The 26301-nt window shown below is 53.4% G+C and overlaps 10 protein-coding genes across 10 annotated transcripts; 7 read left to right on the forward strand and 3 right to left on the reverse strand.

Moving 5' to 3' along the window:
• Positions 1-2067: 2067 nt before the first annotated feature.
• On the forward strand, positions 2068-2742 carry PG986_001486 (uncharacterized protein; the record flags this gene model as incomplete). Its single annotated transcript, XM_066837708.1, has 1 exon — positions 2068-2742. The coding sequence occupies one exon, from the start codon at positions 2068-2070 to the stop codon at positions 2740-2742; it is 675 nt and encodes a 224-aa protein (XP_066706601.1).
• A 1409-nt stretch (positions 2743-4151) lies between these two features.
• On the forward strand, positions 4152-5066 carry PG986_001487 (uncharacterized protein; the record flags this gene model as incomplete). Its single annotated transcript, XM_066837709.1, has 3 exons — positions 4152-4346; positions 4422-4796; positions 4914-5066. The coding sequence occupies 3 exons, from the start codon at positions 4152-4154 to the stop codon at positions 5064-5066; spliced, it is 723 nt and encodes a 240-aa protein (XP_066706602.1).
• Positions 5067-6397: 1331 nt separating this feature from the next.
• Positions 6398-7162, forward strand: PG986_001488 (uncharacterized protein; the record flags this gene model as incomplete). Its single annotated transcript, XM_066837710.1, has 2 exons — positions 6398-6532; positions 6686-7162. 2 exons carry the CDS (start codon positions 6398-6400, stop codon positions 7160-7162), a joined length of 612 nt encoding a protein of 203 aa, XP_066706603.1.
• Positions 7163-7767: 605 nt separating this feature from the next.
• PG986_001489 (C-3 sterol dehydrogenase/C-4 decarboxylase) lies at positions 7768-9947 on the forward strand (the record flags this gene model as incomplete). Its single annotated transcript, XM_066837711.1, has 2 exons — positions 7768-7837; positions 8773-9947. The coding sequence occupies 2 exons, from the start codon at positions 7768-7770 to the stop codon at positions 9945-9947; spliced, it is 1245 nt and encodes a 414-aa protein (XP_066706604.1).
• A 148-nt stretch (positions 9948-10095) lies between these two features.
• PG986_001490 (uncharacterized protein) lies at positions 10096-11283 on the reverse strand (the record flags this gene model as incomplete). Its single annotated transcript, XM_066837712.1, has 1 exon — positions 10096-11283. The coding sequence occupies one exon, from the start codon at positions 11281-11283 to the stop codon at positions 10096-10098; it is 1188 nt and encodes a 395-aa protein (XP_066706605.1).
• A 2095-nt stretch (positions 11284-13378) lies between these two features.
• Positions 13379-16372, reverse strand: PG986_001491 (uncharacterized protein; the record flags this gene model as incomplete). The annotated part of the gene is made up of 2 exons (XM_066837713.1): positions 13379-15026; positions 15117-16372. 2 exons carry the CDS (start codon positions 16370-16372, stop codon positions 13379-13381), a joined length of 2904 nt encoding a protein of 967 aa, XP_066706606.1.
• Positions 16373-17700: 1328 nt separating this feature from the next.
• Positions 17701-18375, forward strand: PG986_001492 (uncharacterized protein; the record flags this gene model as incomplete). Its single annotated transcript, XM_066837714.1, has 2 exons — positions 17701-18033; positions 18154-18375. The coding sequence occupies 2 exons, from the start codon at positions 17701-17703 to the stop codon at positions 18373-18375; spliced, it is 555 nt and encodes a 184-aa protein (XP_066706607.1).
• Positions 18376-19391: 1016 nt separating this feature from the next.
• Positions 19392-20111, forward strand: PG986_001493 (uncharacterized protein; the record flags this gene model as incomplete). Its single annotated transcript, XM_066837715.1, has 3 exons — positions 19392-19418; positions 19609-19878; positions 20019-20111. 3 exons carry the CDS (start codon positions 19392-19394, stop codon positions 20109-20111), a joined length of 390 nt encoding a protein of 129 aa, XP_066706608.1.
• Positions 20112-20117: 6 nt separating this feature from the next.
• Positions 20118-20961, forward strand: PG986_001494 (uncharacterized protein; the record flags this gene model as incomplete). Its single annotated transcript, XM_066837716.1, has 3 exons — positions 20118-20174; positions 20259-20521; positions 20634-20961. 3 exons carry the CDS (start codon positions 20118-20120, stop codon positions 20959-20961), a joined length of 648 nt encoding a protein of 215 aa, XP_066706609.1.
• A 1192-nt stretch (positions 20962-22153) lies between these two features.
• PG986_001495 (uncharacterized protein) lies at positions 22154-22856 on the reverse strand (the record flags this gene model as incomplete). Its single annotated transcript, XM_066837717.1, has 3 exons — positions 22154-22223; positions 22306-22541; positions 22638-22856. The coding sequence occupies 3 exons, from the start codon at positions 22854-22856 to the stop codon at positions 22154-22156; spliced, it is 525 nt and encodes a 174-aa protein (XP_066706610.1).
• Between the last annotated feature and the right edge of the window lie 3445 nt (positions 22857-26301).

A 26301-nucleotide genomic window follows, 5' to 3' on the forward strand; every position in this document is an offset into this window, starting at 1 on the left:
AGAATTCGCAGAATACTGGAAGGCAATACTAGACTCAATGCACTGCTCCTTCGTATTGGGGCAGCTTGGATTAATGCATGCACGACTTTGTGCAAGAGTTGCGATTTGACTGAGTAGGTTCTTTGACGACAACGACAACGACGACAATAAGGGTCAAATTGCTGGATTAGAAATGGCACTGTTTTTTTAAGTGTGTTGCTCAAGGCGCCGAACATAAATGCTAATAGCGGCCCAAGTTTTCATCTAACACCAATGCCACTCAATCATTAGATTGAATATAAAAATATCCTCCGTGGCGCAATTGGCTAGCGCGTCTGACTGTTATCGAGTAGCAATCAGGAGGTTCACAGTTCAAGCCTGTGCGGGGGAGCATTTGCTTTTTGCATACGTTCACGCCATTTCTTTTTCATTCCTTATCCTTATCGGTATCCATTTTCTTATCATCTTTTCTGCCCTGTCAGGCGGTGGACAAAAATAATATTACCGCGAAATAATTTAAGCAGTTTAAAGTGCCGTAATAATTGCTATAATAAGTATAAAAATAGAAGTAAAATTTTCTAACAGATTTTAAATAAATCTTTAAATAAATATAATTTTTGTCGATTTTTAAAGTGGTTATTTAGGCTGGAAATATTCGCTAAAATAGAGGGTATATGCAAGTGTACTTTAATGTTGCCGCGTTCGCGGTAATTTTTATTTTGTCCACCGCCTGCCTGTCGGTGATCAGCTCATTGACTTTCTATTTTCCGGGCGATCAGCCGAGCGACCTTGGCACCGTTGTTGATGTGACACTATGTCGTTATTCCCAGCCTCAATGACCACGATGTGTAGGTCGTCCTAACTACTACGGAGCACCTAGCTCTAGGCATGAAATGGCGGCTATTTTAGTATTATTCCTCGACTATCCTGTTGCCCATCGAAGGCTAATTTGGCAAAACCAGTCCAATGCCAACCACCAACGGTCTCGTTGCCAACACTATGTCGCACACTCGTACGAGTATTCTCTACTCGGGTGACCTGGACAGGCTGGACGGCTCCTGAGCCATACAAACCTTTTTGCCAAGTCAATACTCCATCTGCCAGGGCACTTGCTGGCGAGGGGATGAGAGAGGACTCGCCCACCAATAAGCTAGCTCGGCACCTTCCGAGCTCTAGCAGGCCAATCAAGGCTTCCGGAAGCGAGCCGAACGCCCTCCCAAATCGGGCACATTACATTATCTTTCAATGGGTAAGGAAGGGGATTGTAGCCTCTACGTAAGGAAATCCCCTTTGCGCCCTGCGAACCAACTCCACCTACACGTATTCCCGTCGCCCGTTCGAGTCAAAGAGCTGCCATTGATGGAGGCTTGACGTCACTTTACTTTCATGGTCGCCGAATTGTTTCACAGCATTCGACTCTCTCTGGCCTGACTGCTGTTTTGAGGCTCGCGCGGACCAAACGACCTGGCTTGAAGGAGCAAAGTGCACTCGTCGGCGTTTGCGATTTTTTTATTGTCTATTTAAGGAGGCTTTTTGTCGCGCAAAGCTGTCGTGGCTTTATTAAGTATCCAAGAGACTCCCTTACGTACTTGCGAATCTATACCCTCCTTACGCTACATTCTACTCGCCCCTTTGCTTTCGAGAACCACCATTTCTCCGGACTATCAGTCAAAATTCCCATGATACTCACACGCCGTCTCCAATTCCAATGGACTCTTCGACAATATTGTGGGATGACCCGACCCTCTACTCGGGGAGTTGTGGGGTCATGGATACTGCCATTCATGACCTCGATCAGCAGATCGTACTCAACGACTTGATCCTCCGCGCTAACGGAGGCACGTCCTATATGTACCAAGACCCAGCCGGCTTTTCGAACAGCAACCCCCTTCCGGTGGTAGGCGATCATGACACTCTCTCCCCTGGGCCAGAGAAGACACAGAATAGGACGAAGCTGACCACTGCTTGAAGCCTCCCTTCGGAAATAATGGCAGCAATCACAACTGGCAATTCGGTGGCGGTAGCCAGAATGATGGTGGGATGCCCCTGTCGACTCTTCAACCGCACATGGTCGGGATAGACTCCAAGATGTGCGACGGGACCGTCGCGACGTCCTTGCCCGAGACGAGAAACAGCATGCATCCGCCGCCGCACCACCACCACCAGCGCCGAATCCGGCGGGCCTCGGCCAGCAAAGCCACGAGCTTTCCAAACCATGGGCCATCGTCAATACCGCCGTCATCCCATGCCGCCGAATGGGGCAGTGGCAGTGGCGCTGGCGCTGCGTCCGGGGCGCCTTCGTACAGCAACAGCAGCTCGTCGCTGGACCCGAGCTCATCAGAAGGCCGGCGGACCTTGACCCTGCAGCAGCATCCAAAGAGGATGACGAAACAGCAGTACCATCATCTCCAGCGGCAGCATCACGAACGAAGGCTAAGTGCGTCTAAACCCGTTGCCGCCGCCGCCGCCGCTTGTTCTGCTACATCAGCACACTCGGGAGCATCAGCGGCATCAGCGACATCAGGAACATCAAGCACATCATCATCAATGACCGGGACATCAACAATATCGGCACCATCACCACCGGAACAAGAGTCTGATAGGATGGCACGAGAATTCCCCTCAGCCAAGAAGGAATTGGAGGAGATGGATATACACCTGCACAGTATGGCGCAGCAGCAGCGAATGATGGTAGACGACACGCTGAACCAGTGGACCAGGCTCGGAAATAAACCACAGCTAGCACAGCTAGAGCGAGTCTAGATAGATGCAGCTGTAGTGGATTCCACTTATGCCCTTTCTAGCAACCACGGTTGCATACAATCTGACCTGCGTATTCCTGTACTACTAATATGGTCCAGTTACCATGTGACGTGTACGGTGGGTGAAGTCCATAAATGGTTAAATCAATCGCAAACACGACGCAGTCTCGGTATGACATCATACATAGATACCTAAGTTGGGCCCTGCGCAGGATGTACAAGTAGTACGCGATCCAAGGAAAAAGAAGAAGGGGAAAATGTTAGGTATGAATTCCCCGAGCACAGCAGACCCCGAAGATCCCGAAGATCCCTTCAATGTTCTGTCGACTAATGAGCTGATTCAATGTTGGCAGATTGGGGGTCCTCTGTCTAGCTGTCGGTGCACTGTGGCTCAATCGAAGAAGATTCGGTCAGTACGAAAAGAGAAGGGGGGAGGGAGCCGATCAGGGTCCTTGAACCCTTCCAAGTTGGAACCCTTCGAACCCGCCGGCTAGTGAGTATAAGGTACCTGGTAGGCAGTAACGCGGCTCAAAGCTATGTATTGTTGGACGAGGAATTCGGGTGCCGCCTGCCGGATCAAGACCGACGACCGATTCAATACCCAGTAAAAGGAAGGCCCCCGACTGAGCAGGCCGTTTATTCTTCTTTTCTCTCTCTCTTTTTTCTTCTTCTTTATTGTGATGCAGTTACATGCATGTACCCTACGCTTTGAAGAACTGGCTCATGCACGCGGGGGGTTTTGGCCATGCATGCGAAACACCCGCTCACCCCAAATCGCAGCTAGCACCACACACTCTCCGCCGCATCGGACTGGTAGGATATGATTGATGCATTGAAGCGACAAGACTCTGCAGGTGCATGATGAGGTCGGAGGGAGAAATAGAGCAATAGGCTACGGAGTACACTTCTCCCCACTGCCAGGCCATCAGCAGACATATGCGCTAGTAGCAACCTGGCAGTACGCCTAGTGGGGATGGATCAATCAATCAGTTGCTGGCGATGGGAATCACAAATACCGATGCAAAAATACGTACCTAGCCGAATTCTGGGCCGAGGCCCTGCAGTGAAATCCATGATATCAGGTTTTCAATGTTTCTGCGCAGGTGACGATGACCCTCCCCACGCCCGCACCAACGGCCAGCGCCACCGAGCGCCAACCCGCATTCTGCTTTTCCGAAAGAGAAAACCCCCGGGGCCCCTTCCCGCCCTGCCAACGGCTTTTATATCGCACTCCCATTGCCTTCCACCATCATCGTCGACCCTACTGCTTGCCATCGACAAGACTCCTACCACCCCTGTTCCTACCCCCCTTTATAAACTCGTCTGGTGCACCAATAACATTGCGTGACGGTTCCTGGGTCCATCTTGGATCTATCTCTCCTCCTCCAACTCCCCCCAACGGCCAACGCTATGACCGCAGCAGCAGCTCCGCGTGGCGAGTCTCCTGTTGGCTTGGCGGCGATCGCCTCCCTATCCCAGAATCTCGATCTGGCCCTCCGCGGCTCGCCCCTTGTCGACGCGGCTCTGCAAACCATAAGCAGGGTTGCTAATGTCAGCGAAGCCGAGTGCCACAGCGACGACGATGTAATCGAATGCTTCGATAAGGTGAGCAGAGGCTTTTTCTTTCTTTCTTAGTTGTCACGCAAAGGAAAGGAACTATCAATTAACTCTCCTTCCTAGATCCAACGCGCTGCGGAAACTCTAGCCGGCCTCGTCCAGCACGTGCAAGACAGCCAGGGTTCGCTCACGCCCTGTCGCCGAGAACACATGCCCGAGGGCCTGGACCTCGAGGCCATGATCAACTTGTCGCAGGGCATCCTGCGGACGCTGCAGGACGTCCAGCAAGACCAGGTCAACGGCGGCGACGATGGGTACCCACCTCCTCCCCTCAACAGGTATGCGACGGAGAGCGACGGCGGCGTCAACGTGCTGATGGGGCGGCCCGAGTCGCCCCGGCAGAACATCGCCCGGGGCCAGAGGCGCAAGCAGGAGCAGCAGCACCAACGGGCCGTGGGCTACAAGAAGCAGGAGGTTCGCTCGGGCCTCCAGAGCAAGGTAAGTCTCCACACCCCTAGCGGCTCTCCAAGAGGGCCGGCGGAGAGATAGAAGAAGGCGGGAGCAGTGGTAGGTTGTGTCCGTGACTGAGGCTGACTATTTGCGCAAATTGCATAGGACGATGCCGCTTGTCTGCCAAGCTATTGTCGCCACTGCAACCGCACCGAAACAGTCAAGTGGCGACAGGGGCCGGATGGTGTGCGGACGCTCTGCAACGTCTGCGGACTACTATACGCCAAACGCCTCCAGAGATTCCACCGGCAGTCGTGATCTTCTATCAGGTTTGCTGCCTGTATGAATGGCTCCGCAATTACACGAAAGACCACGTTGCGGAACTTAAAATCGAGGGAACATCACATAATGGAGAGAGAACGTGCATCGTTGGTCTCCAAAGGGGAGCACCGGGAGTTATGGGAGCTTTGGAATATACCAGTTGATTTAGCAAGCGTCATGATCATGTAGGCCGGCTTTTGTTGTTGGATTTCATACCATTTTGAATCATTAGTTACGCCGTTCGAGAAGTCAACGTTGGGATGTCGTTACCGAGGGCACGTCAAGTATACAAAGTGTGAGCATTTACAAAGCTCGAGGCTTCTTGCGAGCGATAACCTCGCAACATCTTCTTCGCCAGCCCTGCCCACCGAGACCGATGGCACGGTCCCCCGATTATATGAACAGCCCTGGTCTCGAAAAAGACAAGACGAAAAGGGAAGAGAAAAAAGATTAAAGTAAGGGTCCAACTCCAGAAGAGGGCCTCGTGAGTTCCGGGGGTCCTCCATCGTCTTTCATTGGCCCCCGGCCGTTTCTGACCCTCTACCCTTGGATATTTGCACAAATGTCACGATAGCTTCGGGAACTAGTCCTTGTTCCGCACGCAACGCCTTTTGGTGTACTAGTACGGAGAGCAGCAAAGACATTTGCTGGCACTTTGATACTAAACTGGAACAGAAACAGAAGCGGGCTCGCCGCTCGCTAGTTCCCAGGGTTCTGGAGCACGTTCGACTTTGGGCTGAGGGAAGATATTCCCCCCAGCTGTCAGCCCAGGGGGTTCGCTGAGGTCTTGTCGGATAGGTGGAACCGGCGCAACAGCTCCGGAGTGTTGGTGATTGGCGGACGCGGTCTACTGTTGATCAGCCTCTAGTAACCGTCTACCGAAGCAAGCGAGCCAAGCCGAGGCCGGATGGCTGCAGCCGTGACTCGGGCTGTCTGTGTGCGGTGGCTAGTGTCTCTTAACGCCCGCAAGTGCAAGCTGCCAATGCCCAGCTGCCTCTGGACCCCTCGAGACACAAACGTGGGGTGGTGCTTTCTAGTGCCTGCGCAATACTGGAGCCTTTTTCGCCACCCAACGCCACTCGCCTCTGCTTACACATGTTCGGAAGGGAATTTGGACCCTTCATATAAGTCCGGCCCATTCAGAGGATCTCGATCTCCGGGAACTGAGAGCGTCCTCGAGATCGAAAAATCAACCTCAAGGGCAAACACCATTTCCCGCCAAGCTATCAACTCTCGTGCTGTGCTGTACTGTGTTTGCTGTAGTGGTGGCAGTAAGTACCTCTCGACACGTGGTAGCAAGCAGTCCTGGTTGGTCTCTGCCGGCCACAATGGGCTTGATACAGCAACAAGGCGCCGGTGGTGGTATGGGGGTACTGCTGCAGAATGCCGTGCGGAATCTTGCTTCAACCGATTCTGTTGCTGCTGGACAGCAGCACGGATATGTCTATTCATCGTTTGAGCAGGTATGTATGCCCTCGTATTATCCTTGCCCCCCCTCCTCCTCCTCCTCCTGTGCCCCTTGTACAGCTTCCCGTCTCTCTTCCCTTACTCCTTTACCGATCCTGTAGGATTGATTCGCGGAACCGGAAGATGGCTAACAACACACGCACGCACAGGTTCATCAAGACACCCAGGCACTCCTGGCCCTGATCCAGCAAACCCGGGACGGCCACAACAGCAAGAAATACCGCACCGGCGTGCTTCCTAGCGACGGAGACCTGGCTACCCTGGTTTCGACGGCCCAGGGCCTCGCCAACAAGCTGCAGTCCATCCGGAACCACCGGTACCGGGCACGGAGGACGAGGAACAGCAACTGCAGGAGTGCACCCTCGTCTGCGCAATTTCTACATCGTCACACTGCCGAAACTACTGGAGCAGGAGCAACAGTACTGCTTCCAACTCCTCCTAGTAGTCGTACTAAGCCTACACCCACCCCAGCTCTTTCCGAGCCCTCCCGTCACAGTCCTTGCGACGACTGCAATCGAACCAAGACCCCCGAATGGCGCGCCGGTCCAACCGGCCCCGAAGCTCTCTGCAATGTATGTGGGCTGCTCTACGCCAAACGGATGCTGAGGATGCACGGTCCTAAATGATGAGCCCGAAGGCAAACCACGGGAACTTCTTCGCGAAGCGGGAATTCCCAAACTTCATACACACATACACACACACAGGCAACTGGTGCAGGACAACGCATCGGCCCGAGCTGGCAACACGACGCACATAAGCCTCCACACCAGGAAGACCACACCAATCAATAAGACTTGAAACACGAACAGTAATAACAGCAGCAGCAGCAGCAATCACATATCCAACCGCAGATCGAGAAGCAAAAGATACAAGACTTCTTGCTCGGTTAATACACGCATACGTATATGTGTCTGGTCTTTGTCAGTATTCAATTGGAGTAAATAATCGGCGGCCGCATGGGGTGGTGTCTAGCTACGGCGTTCTTCTACGATATTCTCAAACCCTCATCGCCGACGAAGCCCAACCCGCATAGGGGGCAAACGGGTTTTCGGGTTTGACAGGGGCACGAATTGGGACGATACGAGTCTATCGGGGGTGGGCGGAAACAAATCAAGCGACAACTCAAGTTTGTCCGCATATACAAGAAAAGGGGCGGGGGTGCCATTCCGAGATGTGATCTCACCACAAACGGAGGACACGCGACAGGCATAACAAAGACAACCCGACCCCGATGGTGTCAGCGCCCTCCATCCCCTTGATTCACCCCAAACAGCCTACTAGGGTTGTCGAGGGTCAGCTCGGTACATTCCCCCAACTTGACCGGGCGAAAAAGAGGGGGCGAGGAGGGGATAGTGGCGTGGTGCCAGTCTTCCGCGGCACATTCATGCTTCTTTGGCGTCTTAAGAACTAGCTCCCTGCTATGGATATAGAAATACGCCGAAAGGTAGGGACTTGTCGAGCATGATGTGAGATGAATCAAGCTGCCGATCAGATGCAAATGGCATGTCGTGCAGGAGTATTAAACAGTGAAACGAATGAAGACCGAGAATTCCTCATTTGTTCTTCGGTACAGTCCGTCCCATCTTCCTGGTGTGATGTCCTGAGTCGCACTGCGCCGCGGGCTTCTGGGGACAGAGCAGATCGGAAGCCAGAAACGGGCAGAGGCAAAGATCTTGGCGGGTGGCGGATACACGGCTCCGTGATGCGGTGGCGCGGGCGGGCTGGCATGAAGCAACCTCTTTGGTGAATAAATAGATAGCCCAATCAGTGGGTACGGACCTGGCTGTGAAGCCATTTGCACCTTGGTTGCATCCATCTACCTCAATTCCCAAATAGCATTGTTGCCACAAGACCAGGGATGAAAAGAGCTGCATATCACGAGAAGTGCGACACAGTCGGGACCGGCTGCAAGGTACCGCGCCATTTTCTCCACACAGCCGAGTGAGACGTGACAGGCACTCTCGTCTACTGCAACCCATTGAAGCATCGTAGCTAACCCCAACTGCTGCAGCATCAGCGCATGAACACCTGGTCTAACGAACCCTCATGTGATTCAACGTTGCCGATCGTCTTACACGCAAAGGGCAAAGACCTATCAATGGAGCCGCGAGCCCGCTCATCAGCACCTGCAGCTGCAGCCGACCACGCTACTAGCCCCGCACCACCAACACCACCACCCCCCTCCTAGGCTCTGTTCTTGTCATCGGCGGCTGCGGGTTTCTGGGGTACCACCTAGTCAAGCACCTGCTCCAGGAGCCCGAGTGCGACCGGCCCGTGTACGTGCTCGACCACCACGTGGACGGCCCCAACAGCAATCGACACGCCAGCGAGGACGATGATGTCACTTACATCGAAGGCTCCATCACCGACGCCGCGCTCGTCGCCTCGGTTCTGGCCCGGGTCCGCCCCCGCGTCATCTTCCACGCCGCGTCGCCCGTGGCGTCGCTCCCGCGGTCGCGCTGGTCCGAGTTCGAGGCCACCAACGTGACCGGGACCCGTGTCCTGCTCGACTCGGCCGCCGCCTCGGACACCGTGCAAGGCTTCGTCTACACGTCCAGCCCGGACGTCTACGCCCACCCACCGCACCACAACGTCACCGAGGCCCATCCGCTGGTTCCCGAAACCCAACGCCGCGGCGGTGGCGGCGGCGGCGTCTCCGAGTACGTCCGGACCAAAGCCGCAGGCCAGCGCCTCGTCCTTGCAGCCAACGACGGCAACATCCCCAACGGCTTGCGCACCTGCGCCCTGCTCCCGGCCCACATGTACGGCGAGCGGTCTGCGCAGGGCCTGCGCGAGATCCTGGACCTGTGCGCCGGCCGCGACGGGTCCCGCACCGCCTCCTCACCCCTGGTCCAGCTCGGCGCCGGCGACAACCTCATGAGCGTGGCGTCGGCGGATAACGTGGCGCAGGCCCACCTCCTCGCCGCCGAGGCGCTGCTGGATCCCCGCCGCGCCCGGGACGGCGCCGCCGTGGCGGGCGAGAGCTTCAACATCACCGACGGGCGGCCCGTGGCGTTCTGGAACGAGCACGTGCGGGCCGTGTGGAAGGAAGCGTGCGGGGCCGTCGTCGACGAGGCCGAGGACGAGGACGAGGACTCCGCCGCCGCTATGCTAGAGAAACGCGTCATCGTGGTGCCCGGGTGGGTGTACAGGGCGATCGCGTGGGTGGTGAGGATGCTCTTTCGAGTGCTTACACTGGGGACGGTATCGCCGCCTACGGCCGTCTCGGAGCAGGGCGTCCTGTACTCGCTGGGGGAGCATACATACAGCGTCGACAAGCTGCGAGACAGGCTGGGCTTTGAGCCAGCGCAGGATCACGACGGGGTCATGAGGCAGGCTGTGCGCTGGGAATTGAACCGGCGGCGGCAGCAGCAGCAAAAGAAGAAAGGAGGTGTTCGGAAAGTAGAGTGATGAACACGTCGCAAAAGGATGATGATACTGTGCTGTTTCAAGTTCGACTAGGGAGAAGTGAATCTCATGTTTGATAGTATTGCTTTATTCATGATTCATATGTGTCCGCTATGTGTGTGCTTTTGGTTTCTTTCTTTATCACCCACCTTCATGGCGCGGGTAAAGCCTTCCGAAGAGGCCGTATCCGCGAACGCATCTCAAAGTCATCCTCGCGCTCCATCTCGTCAATCGTGTGGTCCCGTCCCACGTGGTTGATCAGCTGGTCCACCGTCGGACAGATCACATCCTTGTCGCGGAACCGGCTGCACAGCACGCACGCGAAGTCGCCCTCGGGCGTGTGGCACTTGACCACGAAGCGCTGGCCCACGTGGAACTCGCGCTCGTCCAGCATCGCCTCTCTGCTGCTGCTGCCCCGCCGCCCGTCGCGCGGCCTCCCCCGGGCCCGCTTCTCGATCTCCCAGAAGTCGTCCGACTCGGCGGGCAGCCGTATCCCGCATCCGGGGCAGCGGCAGTCACCGCCCGGCGCGAAACTCCGGGCGAGTGGCTTGTGGCGCACATCTTGCAGGTCAAGACTGTATCGGCAGTAGAGGGGCTCGGCGCCTGAGAGGGTACTCGGTGCGCGTCTCGGCGTTGCGAACGACACGGCTGGTGGGGGCATCGGAACGGCCGGCACCGGGGGCGCCTCAATCGCCAGCGTCTGCCTCTGGCGCTGCTGGCGCAGCGCGTCGAGCGAGCCGTCGCGCGCCGCATTGGACGCCGCTATGAGCTTGCTCATGTCGGCATTGTCGAGCTGGCGCCCGTTGTAGAGGGCGTCTTGTAGCACGTTGATGACGGTCTGCTGCAGCGAGATGACCTGCGCCTGCAGCCGGTTCTCGGTGACGGAGTCGCCAATGGCGAAGCGACGTCCGAGGCGTTCGTAGCCTTCGTCGAACTCGCGGCCGATGAGGGCACCGGAGCACTCGAGGGCGTAGGCTACCTCATCCTCCCGTCGTCGTCGTGGCGGTGGGGAGCGGTGGCGGCTACCATGGCGGCTGCCGCTACTACAACATCGTGGCTGCTCGTACTGGTACTGATGCTGCTGATTTTGATATTGGTTCTGCTGTTGATCTTGGCTCTTTCGGTTGTACTGTGGCTTTCCGGAGCCCTCGACCTGCTTGCGCAACTCCTTAATCTCCTTGTCCTGGTCCGTGTCGCGTTTCGTCTGCTGCCGCCTTTCCTTGACGCGGTCCCAGAGGCCGATGGAAGAGGTGAAGGTGCCGACGAGAGTCGAGCAGAGCGTTGCAATGATGAAGGTCTTCTTGAGGTTTTTCTCCTCAATCATACTAGCGTAGTTCATCTTGGCGGATTGGGTTCGCAGGGAGCCGGTCGACGGGTCGTCCCTTGCGTGGCTATTGCACTAAACTTGGTCGGTTCGAAGATGATGTGGGATGGCTCGGGATGGAAGCAATGACTCGAGACCAGTTCGTCGCAAGAGAGAGGAAAAGGCGAGTTGGGCCCGTCGCACGAGGAGACGTAATGCAATCAGACGTGAGCCAGTCAGGCTTCAGAACCGTCGGGATGCATACGGGTTTATCTCTCTTCGGAACCTGGTCAGGACGGCATTCGTGCTGCGCATCATCCTTGGTCGGTTTGGGTTTCACTGTCGGCTGCAGCAGCAAGACAGGAAGCTAGAAAGAGAGAGAAAAGGCCGAATTACGAAAGCACCACGAGAATAACCCCCATCCCCCTTACCAAGGTGTGGCCGTGGATGTCCGAAAAGCCCACACCACACCACCTGCCTGCCTGCCCTACCGCACCTTGTTGTTGCTTCGTCGCGGCGACGAAGTTAAAGCGTGACGTCAGTTTCGCTGATCGGCGAGGAGCTAAAAGCCCGCACCAGCGAGCTTCGGGGCTGGTGGGCGGGGAGGGGGATTGGGCCATGGATCTTTGTCGTTGCCCTCCCCCAAGATTAAGACGATGGCTGAATCTCCAATCCCAAAATCACCTCGGAGCCGTATTGACGGCTTCTCGGATCTCCAGATTTAGACCCAACGTGCGCGGCTCATCCCGGAAGACGGTCGTTTCTTTGGTTCCTCTGTGTCGAAAAAAAAGAAACGTGGTCTGGGCAGTAAAACTGGGCAGTGTGTCTGGGCTCTGACCGTGCTTGCTGCCAAGCCCGCATCCCTGCATGATTTGCATATAATACTACGCGAGAACTCAAGTCCGGGGTCATCCTTTAGGGAGCAATGAAACCAGCAGGATAACATAACATACATTCAGCAATATGCCTGCATGCAATGGTCGTTGTCATAATCGTTCATTCGTCGTTGAGGCACGCATCGTCCTTCGGCTTCATGTCCCATGGGCATGCAGCCGGTCATATGGCCCCGCAGCCATTGCGTTTGGCTCCAGCGTCTGCCTGTACGAGATTTTCATACAAGCATCGGCCAAGGCTCGCGCACAGCTGATGATGCCATCATCACCAAGGGGTAGCTGTTTGAGAAGACAGAAACGAAAAGGGCCTCGAAATCGGGGTCCGACGCATATCGAGCATCGCAATTAAAAGAAGCAAGATGAACAATAACGCCATCGCTGGTGATTTTCTATCGGGCCCGGGGACTGCTGCTCGTGTAGCATTGGGCATCGATGCGCTCAGTAGAGAACACTCGAGTGGTCGAGCATCAGCATCAGCATCAGGTCCATGTTAGCGGTGCAACGTCTCCGTGTACCCAACCCAGCTCAAGACTGAGTTTCTACCATTACCCGAGGAATACGGCGAGGGGGCCTTGAAACAGGAGCCAGGCTGCTGCAGTAGTGGCGGCTTAAGAAGGTTCATACGTAGGGTTTCATGACATAATTCAAACAAGAAGGCTTTGCCAAGAAACATTCTTGAAGTTACTTGACGAACTACGCGGGTGCATTGCTTGCTGCATCCTGTGGGCTCGACAGCGCTGTGAGTGAGAAGAAGCAAATATATATATATATATATATAAAGTAGCATCTCTTGGTTTCGATCCAAGGACCTCCGGGTTATGAGCCCGGCGCGCTTCCCCTGCGCCAAGGTGCTTTTCTCAGTGCACGACGGCTTCTGCATCACACGTTCAGACGTCGGCGACCATACCACTAGACTAAGTTGTAGTGCTTCACGTGTGGTACATGAAAAATATTATGGCCTTTTGCTGTTTTTATGGCTACGTGCTGCTTATGGACGACGGGTTTGGCAAGAGGGGGGCCGATTTCTTTTCCACCACCCAGCAATGCACTTCCTGCCATCAACCCCCTTCAGATGCCGAGAGTTTCGTGTCATCCGTTTCGAAAGCATGGAGGCGATGGTACTATTTCACCATAGATATATCGACATCCAGAAAGAAAGCCAACAAGGAGGGACTAACAAGTGAAATCGATGGCGCCGTTCGACAGTTTACGGACAAATGCTGCCCAAATAAAAGTACTCAATCCTGCCAGCTGAGCCTCTTCTCCCTAAAAAGACTGACCATCCCCATTGGCAAAAGCCCCGGATCCACCAACCGCAACCCGCCAAACCTCGCCACGACCTCGGGGCCGTAGAGCGCCACGATCCAGCGCCAGTAGGGCTGCATGCTGTGCCAGTCGCTTTTGATCCCGCTGCGCAGAGTGGCATTGGTATAGCTACCATCAGCACCAAGTGCGGCGAGGCCGCTGGCCACCACGCCCGCCTCGTCCATCTCGATGCCGCCACCATGGCCAGGCCTCTTCAAGAGCTCGCGGTATACATCAACCAACTCCATGTCGTAGCTGTACCACAGCTCCTCGCGCCACCGGGCGTACTCCTCGAGACTGAAGAACGTGTCGGCCTCGCCGGGTCCCTGGGGAACCCAAGAGTGATGTCTGTCTGTAGGGTCTAATTCCTCGAAATTCTCCTTGGCGGTACGGTACGCCTCGACCTCGGCCTTCTTGAACGCCTCCATGAGCGAGGATGGGTCGGCCAAGATGGAATCGCGCACTTGGAGGATCGAGACGAATGGCGACTGCAGGTCCAGCCCACCCAGCTCGACCGGGAAGAACAAGAATGCGTCCGGGATCTCCTCAACCCCGTACCGTTGGCAAAGGAGGGCCTTCAAGTACTCGACCACGCTGTTGGCTTCGACTTCGCCGGCGGCCCCGGCTCGGAAAACCTCCCGTTGGATGCGAGAATGCGTTTCGAGCATGGCATCCACATGAGACCGGCCGAAACAGTTGGCGGCCTCGCCAAAGTTGGAGGCGAAGAAGGTGTTCGCGAAGCTGTTCCACGTTTGGATGAAGGAAAACACGCTCGTTTTCTTGGTCTGCAACTGTCGCCGGAGTTCAGCGATGTGGGAATCAACCAGTGCCTGATTAATCTCGAATCGTCCAGTCTGAGGCGATAGTTTCAAGAACCCCCATTGGATATCTCCTCTTGGCAACGAGCTGTGGATCGCCGGGGTAACATCCGGATCGCCCGAAATACGAATGCAGCCCGTCTTGGTTGTGTTGAGTTGCGTGCCCGTTACGGCCGCAAACTTTTGCAAGGTTGCCCAGGCCTGGACAACAGTTTCGTGGGAGGCACTCCAGAACCAAACATCGTCATATAGACGGTATAGAAGACTTCCGTTAGTCGACTGGTTTGTGGCGAAGTCCAAGCAAAAGAAAACAACTTCGCCAAAAACGTCACTTAAGGTGTGTGAAGTAGGCGTTCCGCGACAGCGAGTCCGAGCAGCCGTGTTAGCAGGTTCGTCCATAAACCTCAATGGCACCTCAAGGAATTTGGCGAAAAACCTCAGCCATGTATCGGAGACTCCAAAGAAGGAGAGGATGGTATGGATGGTGGTATGGGGCAGTAGACTGTCCCAGCGGTCGAACGACGAGTGAAGCGCAGTAAAGTCGTTATGGATACTGGAACAGACGATGGCCTCTGTAGACAATATATGAAGTAGTCTCTGCTTGGTCTGCATTGGATTCTTCTTCGCGTACTCGGGTTCCCTATCCGACTCTGTCTCGGAATTTTCAGGTACAGAACGCATACCAGTAGAAGGGGCTGACTTCCTTGCCGCTTTAGATGCGAGCCTCTTACGCTTTGGAGCCACGGAGGCCATCATCGCTACCCTGCGTATGTGCCATCGGTTAGTAAGCATGTGTGCAGGAGACAATGGGCGATGCCTCATTTTGGGGGCTAAGACCAAGGGCGTTACTCACGGGCTGGCGGCACTGTAATGTTCGACTTCTTCTTCTCCCTCTACGATCTCCACCTGTTGAGACTCCTTGTCGAGCAAACGAGCCATGAAGTAGTCTTTGCGGTGCATGCTGCGGCGGACGTGCTGCACACTATCGTTTTGCCACTTTGAGACCCCGTCTTCTAGATAATACTCGCGCCTGAGTTTGTCAAGCTCCGGAATTGGTTGACGGACATCCGCCCAGGGGCCGCCTATCCTGCGGAACCTCTTGAAGGCCCGCTTGAAGAAAACGGACCATGTTACGCCGATGTACTGGAGAAAGATGGACTGCAGAAGTTCTTCGTCCATGTGGATGCTGTAGACACCACTGATCTTCCGGCGCTGCTCGAGTGGCACGTTGTCGCCCCATGACCAAGCATCGAGGGCCGACAGTCTCATGTTGAGCACATCCGCAATTTCTCCCAGAATGATGTCGTTCTTGACAAAGTCGCGAAGGGCCTCGCGCTTCTCATTCGACAGGCGGTCCGACGCCAACAGACCTTCGATGACCCATTTTAGAGTGTAGGCATTGAACTGGTTGGGTACAGAGAGCTTGTACTCAAAGTCTTTGATGCTCTCGGCCAACTTATCCAGAGCCTTTGCCTTCTTCGAGCTATCGGCGGGCTCGTTAACAAAAATTTCCTTGAGAAAGCGCGTAAGCTTGGCCTCGTCCACCTGTGCGGGCACGAAGACATCTTGTTCCCATTGCTGTTTTGCCTCGAGCCTCTTGGCACTCTCAATCGTCTCGAAAGGCTCTGTCATCTCTTCGTCGTCCCCGGCTCCGCTAGGGCCAGGGCTCGGATCGGACGGCGATTCTGGTGCGAGCCATTCTGTTACCAACTGTGCGTAAAGAGAGGCGTAGGCGTATTTCAGCGACATGGTATCCAGGTGCCCCAGAAGAGAAGTCTCCCACTTCTCCAACGTCTTGGTGGAGACGGACGGGTCGTATCGGGCCTGCGCAATGAAGGAATCCAGGTTCTTCAGTTCCACCTCGAGGCTGGTGTGTTTTGCGAAAGTGTCGGCAACACGTCCCGAGCTATCCAACTTGATGGCATAGCATGACTTGACGCCATCGCCCAGAGTAACCAATCGTTTGATCCTGTCATGGTCGTTCAACGAAGAAAGGATGGCCGACCTCTTCTCTTCAAAGGCGGCCCGGCGTTTTGACAGTTCTTGCAACTTGGTGTCTGTAATTTCCTTCAGCGTTTCGGAGAAGACGCTCCCACTGGATGAGGCCATGGTCAAGAGCAGAATATACCGATATGTCACTGCTCGTCGGTTGCCGCCTCTGTGGTCCTATAGTAGAGATTGAAAGACCAAGCCGATGCAAGAGACTGGTAGTACCTGATAGCAAAGAAGTTAAACTGAAACGTTTGATTCCAACCTTGGGTAGCGGGCCAGGCACATATTTATAGACCCATGTACTTACTAAAGTAGCGTAGGCGCGGCTGCAGGTAGGGAATGCACGCTAGCTGTTGCCTAAATTTGTGGTTCATCCCACCCAACCAACGCCTGCAGCAATCAACACGAGTTTGAAGCTTGGGGCAAAAGCGGCGAGAGATCATGTGACTAGAGACGTCATATCAAGCAACCACCCAGCAACCCCAAGATAATCAAGAGCCCTTTTCTCGATCAATGGGTTGTCAGACAGCATTCTGTCCCCGTGTTCTGCCTCAAATAACCTTGCCTCTCGCTAGATGCGGGTGGGTAACAATTGGCTTCTCGTGTTTTCTATGGAAGTTGAGGCTCCTTGGGCATTTTCACGTACCCAAAGCAAGATTTATGCCCAGATATTGACTTTATATATGTAGTTGTGGCATTCACAGCACACACCTGATATCATGGAGTTTGACCTTGCGTACAGACATCGCTTAGACTTGGAGGCTAGAATGGCTACGAATAGCCTGATGACAATGGAATGCATATAAGGCTATGCACGAGGGACATCTCAATCATCAGACCTGGGTACACAATATGCATATTTTCTCTTGCCTTGGCCGCATTTGGGGCACCCCGTTCGTAGGGGCAAGGGTTAATATATGATGGTAGAAACTGTAACCAAGTAGGCATATGTGTAGTGTAAGCCAAGGCTCTCTGCTTAATTTGTGGTTGGTACACTGTAGATATTCTCTGATTAGTTGGATTGTTCTTGTACGTTATAGACGTCTAATGTGCTCCTCACAGGTTCTGATTGGTTGGGTTGCTCCACTACCGTTAAATGCTTAGTCTATTATTAATAAGCCCTGATTGGTTGAACTACCCGCATACCGTTCTGCACAGGCTTAAACCCCACCCGCTTTACACGGGCTCTTGCAACGTTTTACATGGGCTCAAAATTGGTACGCGCGGACCCTTCATGAAACGTATTATATGGAGGGCAGCGTTATAGCATTCAACGGGATATGGTGCTTCACCTTCGAGTATTGTTCATTGCATTCAATGCATGTGCAGTCTGTTGCATTCAATTTACTCGAACCCTACATAAGCTACCAATTTCCTGATCCCCAGCTGTTTCGCTTTTCCTCGCCGACACACCCCAACCGAACAGAGCATAACCCATCCTCAGTATGGCTCCCAACAATAAGAAGCCGCGTAAAGACGGCATCGACTACCACGGCAAATACCCCTTTAAGGGTACCCTGACAGCCGATGGAAAGGTCACTTGCAGCGAATGTAAGAGTCACCGTGGCATGAAGAATGGCCATCATTACATCGCCAGCCACATCTCTTGCAAGCACAAGAAGGATGCCGCCTATCGCAAAGACCAGAGCAAGTACTCGGGAGTGACCTACCAATGCTCCTGTGGATATAAGCGAAGCGTTTGGAACAACTTCCTGGCGCACATCCGCGCCAGGCATGGTTTCAAGGGTAACTCCACCGCCATCAAGGAGCAGGGATACGTAAGTAGAGCAAAACGACCCTTGAATCACGCCTCTTTCAATCGGCCGTTTCCAGTATTATTTTCTCTTCTTTCCAAATTTTCCTACTTTTTATTGGTGACTAACGCGTCTTTCTTCCAGTATGCCCCCAATGCCCCGGCTACCCAAAAGCAGCAGCAGATGTCGAAGAGTACCGAGGTGGATGAACAGGTGGTAAAGAAGGAGGAGTGGGAGGAGTCCGATTTTGACATCGGCGATATTCCTGATGATCACCATCCTCACCAAGATCCCGAAGACGATGATAAAGACGGCGGCCGCGGTCCTGGTGGTGCCGCAAACGGTCTGATTCAAGCCGCTGCTTGAGGGAAAAACAAAATAAAAAAAGACGAGTTGCCGTTAGGAGGGGAGTTACTGGAATACCCAAAGACGGCGAGAATGCGTCGAATAGCTTAGATTTGGAATGACACAAATTGCCGAATATTTGAATGCCTCGTTGTCAATGTGTTTCAGTCGTCCCTTCCATTTCTTTTAGTTTCTGGTTCTCAGAGGAACGGACGGAGATCGCGACCCACCGGACGCTGAACGCGAATGAGCGTTTCTCTTTCTCGTGCTTCTCCTATGGAATGACTGTTGTAAGGGTTGAATGAGGAACTGCCACATGGCAGGTGGTTCCTTCCATGGTTAACTGCCATAAATTATCCCAGGAACGCGGCCGCCTGTATGTACTGGCCTTTTTTTCCCCTCCTCCTTTCTCGACTCATACCAGTCTGTACTAGCCAATAGAACTGGCTACCGAGATGCTAAGCCACAAGTCGTCGGGGTGATGGTGTGCTCTTTAAGAATTTCAAGAAATAGTCCCGCGTACTAAAATAAGTGGCTTGGGTCTGTTGCAGAATGCCATATGTGAAAAGAAACGTTTTCAATATTGTCGGCCCAAGGCGGCTTGTGTTATCAGGTCCAGAGCGTGGCGCGATAAGCCAGGTCCGATATCTTATGTTATCTTGCTTGAGCTACGAGAAGGCACCTCGTCTGCAACTTACTGCGTTGGTCACTATGTGACAACTCATTCTCTAGAGAGGGTGTAGACGCCCACTGTAATGGCCATCTGGATAACAACACCTGCAGAACAACCTCGTATTCATTCAGTGGCTTAAAGAATCAATAGGGATTCTATATTCTGAGCTATGAACGGCAGATACAATAAGTTTGAATCCATCCATCCATGTTTGTTATTTGCGTAATGTCGAAGGCAGCATGTCGATGTTCGCCTATCCTTGCTTTACTATTACGGCAATGTCCGCGAGACAGGATTGTTCTATCTCGGAAAAGGGATTCTAGTCATATCTTAAGCCGAGTGTTGTGCACAGATAAAACCGCCCATGCTCTTGCTTGTGTTCTGGCCCGAGGTTTGTTTGTCGTGAGGGTAGCAAACAAACCACGGGATGGTTTCTCTCAAGGTAGCTACCCGGTAGCTTACCCTGTAGCGACCTTGGACCCTGAATAACTCGCCAGCCAGGTGCCGCAGCGGCAATTGTATTGTCGAAGAAACAGCACAACGAAACACGACTGCAATAACAGGCCTACTCTTGTCTGCAGCATGCATCTAGAAAACAAAAGGAACCTCTGGAGGCACTAGCCAAGGGATTGCTCTCTCATAAAACAATCCTCAGCAGCATCGGCCTCATTAACGTCTGCTCCGGCTTCATAGTCATTGGTATTGTGGGCTTCCCGCCTATTGCCACCGTCCCCATCGTCGTGTCTACAGCCAGTGCTTTGGCCAATGGCTTATACTACCTCGCCTACTACACCGAGTACCCCAAGACCAATACCATTGTTGCCTCCGCCTCCGCCGATGTGTTTTGGCTAGTGAGTCTTCTTTTTATCTACCTAGTATCTTTCTAGCCCCTGTTCATCTATCTCCTTCCTTTTTCTCGCTCTACCGCATGGATCCTCCCCAAGATTCGTGGTTCTTTGTCACTGTGAAGCTAATATAATTCCTGATCTAGATCCAAGAGGCGGGTTTGTCCTTCTACTCGTACGCCATCCTTTCCAAGATGTTATACAAACGCACCAAGCTGGCCTTCGTGCTCGCCTTTTAGGCCCTGATGCTGGGCATCGTGGCCCTGCGGACCATGATCCTAACGCAGCGGGTCTGGTACCTGGTGGGGGACTTGAGCGCAACCGAGCTCCAAACCCTTATCAACCGCCTGCACATGGATTAATTCATCTCCATCGCCGTTATAGAGTGTATCAGCTCCGCCCTGCTCCTCTTCAAGTTCAACTCGGCGCGGCGCATCTCGGTGAAGGTAGCGCTGCAGAGCGGCACGGGGGTGCTCTTCAGTTATCTCATGCGGAGCACCGAGGTCAGGCTGACGCTGCTCGCCGTGGTAGGGGTCACGAAGGCCGTCACATATTCGGTCCAAGCCACGGCGCAGTCTGCGTCTTCGGTGGCCGACCAGCTCGGTCGATTCGCGTATACTCTGGAATGCAAGTTTCCAGTTATTTTACTGTTAGTCTTGCCCTCCCCCCGTTTTGTCTCGAAGCACACACAACATTACTTTATGTGAGGAATGCTTTGCTAATGATAGAGAGAGTTACAGCATCGATATAATCGCTTCCAGAGTAGTGTACGATGCCCACAAATCCTCGTACCACCGAGAGAACCGATCGGCCCCCACGACGGGGCATTTCACGCAAACTACCATTGACGAATTTAAGCTGTACCCTCTTGTAACCATCGAGCGCCGCATCGAGGTCAGCGGAAACCCGCGCCAGAAGTCGAGCCCAGAAGAGAACATGATCAGTCAAGCGTCCCCATCCTGCCATCACCATCATCACCACGAGGCCTCGAGCGGCGATATGCTGGATTTGGATGGGCAGACAAGAACCGGCGATGCCAAGTCCAACCTGCAGTCAGGTGGTATAGTAAGACGGTGGAGTTCAATGTGATTAGAAATTATGAGAACTAAGGATGATGACGCCTCTCCTCTTAACGGTACGATAGCTTAATGACACTAGATTCCCTCCCTGGCTTGGCGTATTTAGGAAACCAACCATCTTGCGACCTCATTCGTCCCGCCGTTCGGCACAAGGCTTGATGTCCGGTGTAGCCGTTTGGAAGCTCTTTGTGGCGTTTCGCAAACACTGAAGCCACTTTTGATGTGGTCTGTGATCGACCACAGCAAACAAAGCAACTGCTATCGACCGGTGGCCGACACTCCCTTGCGTCCGGCTAGCGAGCGCTTTTGTTTGCCGATGAAAGAACCATCCCGAGTCCCGCAACACAGATGCGGGAGCGCGCTGCTATTACACAGATCAGTAGCATCCCTAGGCCAGTCAGCTGCGTGAGCCGGGGTCCAAGAAATCGAGGGATAGCAATGGTACGAAGCGCAGATCGCTATTTCTCGTCTACCTCGGCCAATACCAGCGTCTAAAGAAGCCCAACTGCAGTATCGGCTAGCTTCGGGGATCTCGCATGCAAGGTTGTCCTTTTCCCGGGATAGCCACCTTTGATCGGGACGTGGCGAGACGTCGTGCCACGTACGCGCAGTAAGTAAGGCGAATAGGGAATATGAGCCCATGCTATTCGACTCGCCTGACAGACGGAGTTGCTGCATGCTTCCCAGGGGAAACTCTTAACTGGTCCCCTGGCACTTCGCGTCAATCACCGAACCTCTTCGGCAGCAACCCGGAGCACGAAAGCGTGACCAGTAACAGCCCTCAAGGGACTCACCAGTCCACCGTACAATAACAGCTGTGGCGACTGGGAGCGTTCGAGCCTGTCCCGGGGACTAAGTAGCATCAAGCGATAGCTGCGACTTCTGATCAGTAATTGTATAAAATTTCTTGCCATATAAGGCCGCTCTGGTTTGATGTGGCCAGAGGCGCAAGCTGCGGTATAGTCGTGTAATTACTGGACGACACAAATAAAGAAGTTTCATTAGCTAGTGCAACTGCCGCTGACAGATTACGTACCCCCGTTTCAAACGAACTGCAACTCCTTGCTTGACCCCTTTTAAGAATTCTCATAATATGACTAGCCGGCTCTCCTTTTGTTCCTCCCCTTCCCTTCTCCAGTTCTTTCTGCTCCTGGTCCCGGCGTGGACTCAGTCGGATACGACGGAGCCACCCGTCTTGGTAATTACTTGCAAAGCGAGTTCCAGGCGCCGACCATGGCCTGGTCATCTGCAACAAATGTGTCCGGGTCCATCCTGTAAGAAAGTGGTCAGCCATTCATCCAGGTAGTAACATAAAGGCGGTGTTGGGTGGTCTGTTCCATGGAACACGACTCACAAGTCGCTGTAGCACGTGCAAAGTGCGCCCTCTGTTTCATCTACTCCCGCTAAGTAAAAGGAAGCAAAAGTCAGTAAGTATAACCGTTTGCACGTGGTGTATGTAATATGGGTATGACGGGACTCCTCACTGTATTTCACGAAGAAACTCGAGCCTCCGAAGGAGTTGCACTTAAACTGGCACTTGTACTGTGCATAGGCAAAGCCAGTTTCGAGGGGCAGTGGCATGCCGTAGGTCTAACAAATGAGTCAGCATAGCTAGTCAAATACAAAACGGTCCAAGAAGGGATCTCCACGTCATCTCGATGGTCTCAAGCGTGCGAGCCCACTCACATAGGTGCTCAGGATATGGCTGCCAGCCCAGTCTGCCTCGGGCTGGTATGCTTTATCGGCAAACTGCGTCGGCGTGGCGTGGAAGTAGCTGATCGGGTAGCCGGCCGTCGTCGTGGGCGTCCCCGACGTGCAGGGCGTCTCCTCGAGGACGGCGGGCGGCATCGCTGCCGCGGACGTGGCCAGTGTGGCGGCGACAGCACTGGCGCTGAAGGTCTTCATGGTGTCTTTTATATCTGGTTTCCACACGTTCCTGTTGTGATCCGTGCTCCAACTTGCGGGCGTTTTGACAACGGAACGGGAAGAGACTAGGTCCGGTCTGGGCCGCGCTGGGGGATTCCGGGTTCGCTGTAGTTGAAATAAGGATATGACGTTTCGATGGTAGAGCCTAGAGGGAGCCTAGAGGGAGCCCGTCGTCGCGTATGATTGAGTAACCCCGCGTGGAAACTGTGAAATGATTCACCCGAAAGGCTTAAAGTTACGTCAAAACGGCAGGTGCCGCGGGAATCAAACCTTTTTTGTATTTATCCTCGCAGCTACACAAGTACAACGCCTTCTCCAAGTCAAAATCGTCCGATGGGAGGTTAACGTGTTTGCAATAGGCATTCAGCCGGCGACACGACCCGGGTGAAAAAGGAGCGAAAGTTGTAGTTGAATGTTACCCAAAGGAACGCAGCCAGGGCAACACAAAGAAGACGCCGGTTGCAGTGAACGTTGCTTCATCTACCATAGATTGACCGGTCCAGCGTTTCCCGCCCTGGACCAATCGTATACAGGCAATCCCCTGCATGCAAGCGTCTTCGCGGCAGATGCAGATGAGTCTCCTATATGCCCTTCATTGGGCAGTACCATCGCGGTTCATGCATGGCCGGAACGTCGTGAAGGTGGCCAAATATCTTCCTTCAACCAGGGGCCCGGGTATGGCTATCAGAGTCGGGTAGGTAGTCGTCTGGAAGAAAGCTTGTGCGAGTGAGGGTGGGCCGAGACGAGACGCTGATCAGTACCCCTTGTGTGCTCTCGGCAAAACTAAGGTAGGATTCAAATCCATAGTGCGTGCAACCCCCCTTTGCAACTGAGACATTTCATATCGACGTCGGCTTCCCACCGTTCTCTATCCGTCCTCCCCGTCCTCGCCGGACCTTAACATCCTGGACATGCCTTTGGCAATGGGGGTCAAAGACGACCCCGAAAAGCAACGTTACGATCATGTCAACCTGATCAATTGGGGTGATTTGAGAAGTACATTTCGATGTATGGATATGGTACGATTGTATATAGCAAAGCTGTCTCATTACCACACCACGTTCGGCCCTCCCTGAGAAAGCCACAATGCTTCCGTGAAGGAGACTGTCGGCGCACCTAACTGAACCATCAGGAGAAATCATGCTCCGCTCTATAGCTGCACTCATGAGGCCCAAGAGCCACGATAAACGTTTTTGGAGACCTGGGTAGGAGGCCAACCGCAAGACGCTCGTGTGCGTCGATCACCGAAGGAGCTGGAATCTTTCCCCAGCATTGCAGCCCGACAACCCTCCCGGCGGCGACGAGACTAGCTTGCGCAAGCGATCAAGGAAGATCAGCGCATGCTGGGCAGAGCTATTGCTGTATAATCGGTTGTCCAAAGTCACTGGCATCATGGCACTCATGGTCTTCTGAATCTTCCGGGCTTGGGCCCAGACCTTCGTGGGTTTGAGATGGGCGCTTTGCTACCACATGTTAGATATGGTCTCGTGGGGTACAATGTTCACTCAACGTGTCGAACAGAGGGAGCTGAGAATAGAATTCATCATCATTTCAAGATACGATCCATGGGTTTTACTTGAATTATGAACTTGCCACAACATTCGCAGTTCTGCAAGACCCAGGACATCCAGAAAAAAACAAGGGCCCCTACCTCCTATACTAGTTGCTCCGCTACATCGGTTAGGCTTTCTTGTGCTACGTGGGTTTCACTGGAATTAAAACCATGTTCTCAGGAAAGATCAAATAATGAGAAATGCGAAAACTGGAAATGTTATGTTGGTGTTGGTTCTAGTTTTGGTTTGCTACAACTTGACGTTTCCGGATACGCTGGCTTAGGCTACATCTTCTAGCATACCGCTGGGGTTATCAACGTGTAGACATAACCACTTATCCCAGTAGAGTTGTGTGAGTGAGAATTTGCTACTACTGAGGGAACCTAACATGGAGTTGAAAGTAATCGCGGTACTGGATCGCTGGCCGCATCTACCTCCAGGCTTAGTTGCGGATTGGTCTACTAACCTGTCCCCCTTTTTCCTGAACATCAGAAAGACCCCTTGGTGCCCACAGAAGAACCCGACAAATCACATTTCATGTTGAAGGTGCTGAACAGAACCCTCACAAGAATGTCTATCGTTAACCAGCTGTATGAAAATTTCAAAGAAACACTCGGGCTCTCACGAGGGCTTGATTGGGACGAGTTGCCAACTGAAGGCGACCTTATTTGTTTAGAAAAAGACGTCGGGGATGGAACTTGGGGGTGGGAAGAATTGAAGAGCTACGATACAACGCTGGCCGATCTCTATGAACGCATGACCCGTATCCTTCTGGACATTCCAAACCCAGGTTCCCTAAAAGACAACGCTACGAGTCTGAGGTATGGCTGCTATTCCTTCCCCCGGCCATATGAAGATACCGAATGACTGACTTGAGTGGCGGTCCTGGGCTGATCAGCGTGAGACGTCGCTTCAAAGTACATTACAAAGATCTCTTTGATTACGTACTCGCTTCAAATCACGCCACTAATAAACCTTATGAATCTCTGCATAACGGTGATCTAGAGAAGCTATTTGGGGATTTTACCAGTGCTCTTCAGCTCGTCATCGGGAGATACCAGTTAGAGGTAGGAGAGGACACATTTAGGAGTCTTGAGGCTCTCAGACACCACGAAGAACAATTCTTGAGACTCTGGGTGAAGCGCCGGGCTCCGGGGTTCGACTGCCATTTACAAAAGCTTCATCAAGATATGGCAAGTGATTACAATAAGGCATTTGAATGAAACAGCATGGCTTAAGATCATAGATACGGACGAGCTTTTCGGGCCATTCCCTTGAGAGGATCTAGAAGAAACAGAAGACTAATATATAGGGAAATGTTGCTGTTCAGATGCAGAAGCTGCCACGCTACTGCTATCCAAGATCAGAAACAAAAACAAAAACAAGAGGTGCATGCCAGCCCGCTGATGTAGTTGGGGGTTTGCTCGAACGCCGCAGTGCCGTCAGGAATTAGAAACACGTACTCGAAGGCGAGCACGCATGCTGCTGGCTCGGGTGCCCGGCATTTCCAATAGGTAGTTCTCAACCATGGCACAATTTAAGAATCATAAGCAACGAAGCTCTGTAGGGTGGTATGAATGTCACCAGGTACCCGCTGTGGTGGGCTTTGTGTGCAATGCAATCCGTGAGAAATCCAACATATCAAGGATCGGGAACGTGATGTTGGCCAGTTAAAATGATAGTTGGCTGTTGGGTGGCAAGCAACGCTACTCAAGCATGCAATGAAGAATGCACCAACCATCAGTGACCGGGTTGGCAGCCTCGAGTTCCAACAAGCCTCGGGTAATCAAACACGAGGACAAGACGGGCAAAAATCAATGTTAAGCGATTACAGCTAATACTACAAAAACATTCAGGTCAGACCTGCGCTC

The sequence above is a fragment of the Apiospora aurea genome, assembly GCF_038362705.1.
Source record: "Apiospora aurea strain CBS 24483 chromosome Unknown utg000001l_segment0_segment0, whole genome shotgun sequence".
NCBI lineage: Eukaryota > Fungi > Ascomycota > Sordariomycetes > Amphisphaeriales > Apiosporaceae > Apiospora > Apiospora aurea.